Below are 7,885 nucleotides of genomic sequence, written 5' to 3'. Positions count from 1 at the left end.
AGGACCAGTGGGTCTGGCGCTGGGCGCGGTCCAGTCGCAGACGGGCTTACCTTTGGCGCACCTTCGGCGCTCAATCGGCGCTCCCACTGCGTGCGTCCGCTGCGCGGTCGCTCTGGGGGCGTCATAAGTAAGGAGCCGGGAGGGAGGAGCAGCAGGGTGGCGGGGGCGGGGCGGCGAATGAAATCACAGGGGGGCGGGGCCGCAGGGAGGCAGCGGCGGGAAATTCCAAGAAGCAGCGGGAAATTCCCAGGAGCAGCGGGAAATTCCCAGGAGCAGCGGGCAGCGAGCATAGGAATCTGCAGGCAGGAGGCGGCAAAGGCAGGCAGGAGCGGCAGCAGTGAGTGGGGCGACCAAGCCCTGTGGAGGGCTGAGCGGTCACACTCTGTGGCCCCCTACGGTCCCCTTAAGTAAGGAGCTGGGAGGGAGGAGCAGCTGGGTGGTGGGAGCAGGGCGGCGAATGGAATCACAGGGGGGCGGGGCCGCAGGGAGGCAGCGGCGGGAAATTCCAAGAAGCAGCAGGCAGCGGGAAATTCCCAGGAGCAGCGGGAAATTCCCAGGAGCAGCGGGCAGCGAGCGAAGGAATCTGCAGGCAGGAGGCGGCAAAGGCAGGCAGGAGCGGCAGCAGTGAGTGGGGCGACCAAGCCCTGTGGAGGGCTGAGCGGTCACCTCATTGGGTGACAATCCAAAGCAAATTGTTTTAAATCTTACCGGTAGACTTTGTGTCAGGGCTGCATTAAAAAAAAGAAGCAAACTCAATGCATATTCTTTGTAAATTTGGGCCATGGTTTTTAAAGGTGGCGCACATTTTGATTGGCCCTTGGTCTGTAGCACTGTCTTCCAGAAGTGGATTAAAACTGCCACTGTAGAGCAAATTTCTTGGATGCACCTTGCACTTCAGAAGAGGCACTGCAGATCCAGCTCAGGGAATTAATTTAATAGAGGTAATACTATATGTATACTCGTGTTAAAACCCAATTGTGCAGAACTAAATACCGTAGTGCAACTCCTATGAAAAAAAGACAGCAATATGGCACCCAGCTCGAAATGTCCAAAAAAAAGGCTTGGCTAATCATTCAAGACTTCATGACCCTGCAGCAATTTCCAACTAATATCAAGGCATTCGGCCAATTTAAAATAGCCTTCATACTGCCACAAGTTTCTGTTGAGACCACAGGCCTATGCACATGGCAATCATTGCTATGCTCTCAACTGCTATTTTTTCCTACAATGGGTCATGCTCTGCTAAGGTGATTAGGCGTCCCGGCATTGCTAGGACAATCCCAGGCTTTCAAGAGGTGTCTCAACGAATGATGGCAAATTTAGCACGTTTCGGTTTATGAGGTGAGTGCTACAGCCATACCACTCTACACTTGGCCTTCCACACTACCTTTGTCTTCCCTCATTTATGTACCCATTCCTTCGGCCATTGACCCACGCACTGACTCCCCCTCCAACCACCAATTCATGCGCTCAGTATTCAAGTCACCCATTCACTTCCTCTACCGGATTCACTGCTCTTTCCCCCACTCTGACCTTCCTTCCCATATATTTTCATGTCCTACACACTCTTGTTACCCTCTTCATCTACTCATACTCACCCACTGCTGTTGACTCTAACACAGGCACCTTTGCACCATTTGTCTAGTCATACACTCACCTCTTAATCTAGGGGTAAGCCACCATCATATCCATTATATCGTATGGCAAGAATATTGCATCCACTACATCGACCTTGCCACTACATAGGCAAGGTAACTCTGGGTAAGTAGAGTAGTAATTTACTTACCATAATGATGTAGTGGTAGGCAATGTACTGGATGCACTGTAATTATAAATTAATATTATTAACTTGAATATAGTGTCATGCAACTATCTAGCCATCCATCCATGCATACACTTACCTATGAGCTCACTCTTCCATTCACCTACTCAATCATTCACCCTTTAACTGGACCCCTCATTCACTGGCCTTTCTCTCACACTGCTCTCCCACTTTCCTTGTCCCCCACAAGCCCCCCTCTCCACGCATACAATCCGAGAACCTTCATTAATTCATGTGCAAACCCATTATCATGCGCTCTCACTTTACCATCTATGCACTCACTCACCAATACGCTATCCACAACCTCTTACTGTACTTCTCCCACACTCCTCCCCTCACTGCTGCTGACCCACCACCCATACACTTCTCACCCTTCATCTATGAATTTACTTCCCAATCAAGCCATCCATCCTCTCACTTACCATCCATACACATAAGCACTCATTCATTCATTCACTTGCCCATCTACTAATTCATTCCACCACTGAATCACTCCTTGTCACCCGTCACCCTTCTATCTTCAACGCAACCACTCTAGCGTTATTGAAGAAGCACTTTGACTTATAAGCCAGATCTTTCGGCTCTGCCAACTCTTGCATCGATTTGAACCTTAAAAAGTCAGCATAGCGGGTGGTAGATATTACAGTGGCGCTCAGGTCAACAGGTAGGCGTGAGGGTCTCAATTCTGGACTGCAGCTTGCGACGTGAGGAGAGGGGTGGAGGGCATTCACAGTAGGGTGACCAACCGTCTGTAAATTTCAAAGACCATCCGTAATTTGGATCTCACGTCCATTGTCCGTGATGATCCATTTTACGGACGCCCTTTGTCCGCAATTTTAGGCATTACAGGGAACAGCACTGTTCCCCTGCATAAAGCCTCAACTCCCTGATGGGGCCGCCTCACACTCCTCCTGAGAGCACAAGCGCAGCCCCATCCTGCCCTTTGTCATTCTGTATGCAGCTAATGATTGCCACATACAGAATGACAATGGGCCAGTCTGGGCCGCAAAGTCTAGGGCAGGGCATTCTGTCAGATGGAAGGCAGTGAAACAAGTTAACAAAAAGGGGCTAAAGTTCTTTCACAGTCTCATCATTTTAGAACTGATGCCTGACCCAGTGCATGCGCTGGTCTGGCGAGACTTATTGAGAGGGCTCCAAAAAGTGCTACCAGGCCAGCCTAGAGCTACAGTGCATGTGCGCGGGCGCGTGGGCCGCGCTTCACCACGATTACTTTCACTTTCGTGGCCGCACGGCCGCTTTGATGTTTGATCGCGATCACTTTTGCGGCCGCACGGCTGCTTGGCATAGCCAATAGGTCTCTCTTTTGGGACCTTATAAGTATTTAGTTATGCAACTGTTGCATGGCTAAACACTTATAAGGTCCCAAAGGCGAGACCTATTGACTATGCCAATGCTTGTTATGTTATGCAACTAACAGTCAATGACAAAGCCCATAGTTCTCACCTGTTGTAGGTGTAACGCTACTTGTTGTGTTATATATCTGGATACAATGACAGAAGAGGCAAAATACCAGTCAGGTGGCACACTATACTAAGCACAGATTTTTATCTTAGGTGTTTTAAGCCACACCCTTAATTACATCGAACACCCCCTTTGGCAAGACCCCCAGTTTTTTCATTCCACTTAAAGCCCTGGAAACAACACCATGTCACAGTCACCTCATAGCCTGGCACATTGCATCATGCATGACTCATGACTTCCACTTTTTCAGTTTGCCTATGTGCAGGGGCATATTGAACCCTACCCCATCCCACCCCACCCCTTGTTTTAGGAACTACAGCAAGGGTGAAATTCTTGATGGGCCACTTTGATGTTTGATCGCGATCACTTTCGCGGCCGCACGGCTGCTTGACATAGCCAATAGCTCTCTCTTTTGGGCCCTTATAAGTATTTAGTTATGCAACTGTTGCATGGCTAAACACTTATAAGGTCCCAAAGGCGAGACCTATTGGCTATGCCAATGCTTGTTATTTTATGCAACTAACAGTCAATGAAAAAGCCCATAGTTCTCACCTGTTGTAGGTGTAACGTTACTTGTTGTGTTATATATCTGGATACAATGACAGAAGAGGCAAAATACCAGTCAGGCGGCACACTATACTAAGCACAGATTTTTATCTTAGGTGTTTTAAGCCACGCCCTTAATTACATCGAAAACCCCCTTTGGCAAGACCCCCAGTTTTTTCATTCCACTTAAAGCCCTGGAAACAACACCATGTCACAGTCACCTCATAGCCTGGCAATTTGCATCATGCATGACTCATGACTTCCACTTTTTCAGATTGCCTATGTGCAGGGTCATATTGAACCCTACCCCATCCCACCCCACCCCTTGTTTTAGGAACTACAGCAAGGGTGAAATTCTTGATGGGCCTCTTCTGTCTGCAACTCTGCAGACAAAGGCTCAGCTAATAATTAGTATGAAAAGGTATGCGAGTGAGTAAGTGAAGAGATGGATTTAGTGAAAAGGTGAATGGATGAATGGAAGGGTGAATGAATGGATAATGAGAGAAAGGATAAATGGATGGATAGATGAGTGTGTGGAAGGATGGATGAGAGAAAAGGTAAATAGATGTATGTATGGGTGGATGGGTAGATGGATGGGTAGATGGATGGGTAAAAGGGTGGATGGATAAGTGAAAGGATGGATGGAAGAGTAAAAGGGTGGATGGCAGACGAGTGAATGGGTGGATGGATGAGTGAACTGATGGATGGATTGATGAATTGATAATTTAAAGTGTGAATGGACAGATGAATGAGTGAAAGGTTGGATTGAAGGCTGGATGAGTGAGTGAAAGGGAAGGTGGATGGACAGAAGGGTGGATAGTTGAGTAAAGGAGTGAAGGGGTGGATGGATGAAAGGATGGATAGATGAGTGAAGGAGTGAAAGGGTGGATGGATGAGATAAAGGATGGACGGATGGATGAGTGAAAGGGTGGATGGATGAGTGAACTGATGGATGGATTGATGAATTGATAAGTGAAAGGGTGAATGGATGGATGGATCAGTGAGAGGGTGGATGTAAGGCTGGATGAGTGAGTGGAAGGATGGATGAGAGAAAAGGTAAATAGATGGATGTATGGGTGGAAGGGTAGATGGAAGGATAAAAGGGTGGATGGATCAGCAAAAGGATGGATGGATGAGTTGAAGGGTGGATGATGGGTGACTGAATGGGTGGATGGATGAGTGAGATGATGGATGGATTGATGAATTGATATGTAAAGTAGTACTGAAGTAGTTCCTGTGTACAATGCGGTTCTTAAGAGAGTATACATACAAGTTAGTACAAATAGATAAAACTGGGATTACTTTTTAATTTTACTAATAGGAAATTGGACGTTTTGGGACCTAGTCACAAAGGCATGTAAGAGTGCGCAGAAGAGGGCTTCTTGAGTTCCCCTTCCCAAACTCATACCTTTTTGTGAATCGGCTCCTTTGCCTCTAGAACCACTGATTACAGATAACAGGTCATGTTTAAAGTGGGGCACCGCTTTCGCTCTAGAGTACAGAAGAATACATTCCTTGCAAAGACAGTACTATGCGCATTATTCTTTACACGGGCAGAGGGGTAAACTCTGGGGGAAAAAGTTTCTCTCATCCACCCTAAAGAACCGATTGTCGTCATAAATATATTTCAAAAGAGCTGGGTAGGGTTCCCAAATGACATCATTAGCTGATGTATTTTTCATCAATTCCACGACGAATCGGGAGACACCAGCACTTTTCTGCCCTTGCACGATGGCTCTTGGAGAAAATGCATGCATGACTCACAAAAGACAAAAACATGCCAACAAACTTTGTGAAGTGTCCTCTGCAATTTGTTCTGAAATTTTAATTGCCCACGCAACCTTTCACATACAGTACTGAAATAAGATCACTCAAAGATTTCAAGTATTTGCTGTGCACAAAATGCACAGTACATGCAAGTATGACAGGTAGGTAAGGTTTTGTGTTTCAACATTAGGACAACGTCATCTTGTTTCACAAATTACAACCTTATTTCTCTAGTGATAAGCGTGCACTGTCTCACAGGGCAAGAACTAAAGAATATGCAATTCCCGTACCACAATCTCCCGCTTGTTCTGAGTTTCCTGTATTTATTTGCTGTGCATTGACCTGCTGCTGGGACAGCCAACAGAGGCGAGAGAGAGGGCCGAGGCTGGGAGAGGTGCACGCTGCCGAAATGAAATTTGTTTTTTTTCTTCGGCTGTGTGCCTTGCCAGTATCCTTCAAGCAAGCACTGCTGAACGTCGTTTCCTTGAGGGTGGTTCAGATTGGCTGTGTCCCTTCTTCAGAAATAAAATGTGCACACATCAACTTACTCTGGCACAGAAAGCATCGTAAACAAGAACATTCCGAAATAAAATGATATGTGGGGATGGCAAAATAAAAAATACTTGCGAAATGAAACACATGCAAACTATGATGACATGGTCAAGATAAACTCCATGTTAAGTTTGTGGACAGTACAGTAGATTTACTTTTCAACTAACATTTCAGCTGACAGCGTGCAGCAAATGCATTACAACGGATCACACGAATGTGTGGCACATCTTGCCTCTGAGAAGCCTGCTAGAGTCATACGAGTCCTGTAGACGTGAAAGTAGTGACGTTTGATGGACGTCAGGGTGTCAGAATGTGGTCGTTTCAATTTCTAGCTAGCTTTGTCAGGGGTTCTATAACTAGGGCCTGTTACTAAATTGATATTAAATGTTAAAAGTTGACCTTGAAGATGTTATGAAGGCTTGTCAATAGAAACTCACGCTTCCTCACGCATTACGCGGCAGTTTCGTTTGTGCATCATATTGGACATGTCTCTTTTTATGTTCAGACCACAGTATTCCACCCGATAGGATGATTTTCCTCAAAGTCTTCAGATCTTCAGGTCTGGGTACCCAGTTTCCAAGTAAGGACACTGTTCTTGCTGTACTGTGGGCGCATAGTGAACAGGGAAAGGCCGGGCCTGGGTGTAACAAGTGATGCAAATAAGCCACGACCCGCTCAGTACAAGGAAAAAGGCTCCAAACCAACCCATGAACATCGCTTCTCCAAACTCCCATCTTGGGACAATCTCAGGCATGTCCTCGTCCCAAAACTCCTGCACTGTGATGTAGGCCACCCAGGACACTGGGGCTAAGGTAGTCAACCCCGACATCCAGAACAGAAGCCCGCCGAGAAGGAGCAGCCGCTTCTTTAAGTCATGCTTCTCCTCTCCAATCTTCAAACAGTCCAGGCCGAAGTTGGATACCAGGAGGCCGAGCGCCCCCAACCCGTTGGACAGAAACATCAGAATCCTGGACACTCGAAGGTCATAGGGCAGCGCCAGGAAGGAGTCGTAATCCTTGCACTCCATGCCGACCTCCTCCTGGACCACGCAGACCTGCCAGAGCCCCATAGTCCAGAACTCCAGCTCATTCAGCTCCAGGTTAAGGTTCTTCCACAGGGGCACGTAAGTGGTGACACAGGTGATTACCCATCCGACCAGTGCAAGCACCACTCCGGCCAACTGTGCCAGTGTCCGTCTGTCCATAGCCATGGCTGGCAAGGGTCTCTGAGCAGACCGGGGTCTTCTGTCCAGCCGGATCGCCGCAGGACCAGCTCTGCTGAAGTGGCTGATGCTGCTGTGATGAGCGCCTGCCTGTGCTGCTCAGAATATGAACCTACCGCCTATTAACCCTCTGCGCGCCCTGAAAATGATGTGTGCTCACCAACAATATAGGGTTTCATTCAGAGACCGGAGGACTCTGCTGGCACGGTGAGCGAAGGCAGTGATAAGGACTGGAGTTGTTGCCTTTCAATTTGCCCAGTAAAATTATATCCCAATGGCTGATGATTACAACCCTGTGGTCGAACAAAGAGGGCTCTATGACCCTGCGTCTTAAAACACAACAGAAATCATTGTGCTTCAATATGGATTAATTAGATTTTAAGTGGCGATAAAGAAAAGTCAGCTCTGCCTGCAGACAGGACCCCATTGTGATGGCTAAATTTGAGATTTCAAAGATGCGTGGCAAGGTTTGGGGAAGAAAGGTTTTCTATTGT

At 47.3% G+C, this 7,885-nt stretch overlaps 1 protein-coding gene across 1 annotated transcript; it reads right to left on the bottom strand.

Moving 5' to 3' along the window:
* Positions 1-5,575: 5,575 nt before the first annotated feature.
* LOC146862659 (claudin-24-like) lies at positions 5,576-7,513 on the bottom strand. The gene has a single exon (XM_085643282.1). It carries the CDS (start codon positions 7,377-7,379, stop codon positions 6,717-6,719), a length of 663 nt encoding a protein of 220 aa, XP_085499408.1. The 5' UTR covers positions 7,380-7,513; the 3' UTR covers positions 5,576-6,716.
* Positions 7,514-7,885: the final 372 nt, after the last annotated feature.

This window comes from Triturus cristatus, chromosome 2_2 (assembly GCF_964204655.1).
Source record: "Triturus cristatus chromosome 2_2, aTriCri1.1, whole genome shotgun sequence".
Taxonomy (NCBI): Eukaryota; Metazoa; Chordata; class Amphibia; order Caudata; family Salamandridae; genus Triturus; species Triturus cristatus.
Note: the sequence above shows the minus strand (reverse complement) of the source record. Positions and strands in the feature narration are given on the sequence as shown.

What these genes read in the sequence shown, in the direction of transcription:
- LOC146862659 (XM_085643282.1), bottom strand. Translation starts at nt 7,379, where the DNA reads ATGGCTATGGACAGACGGACACTGGCACAGTTGGCCGGAGTGGTGCTT.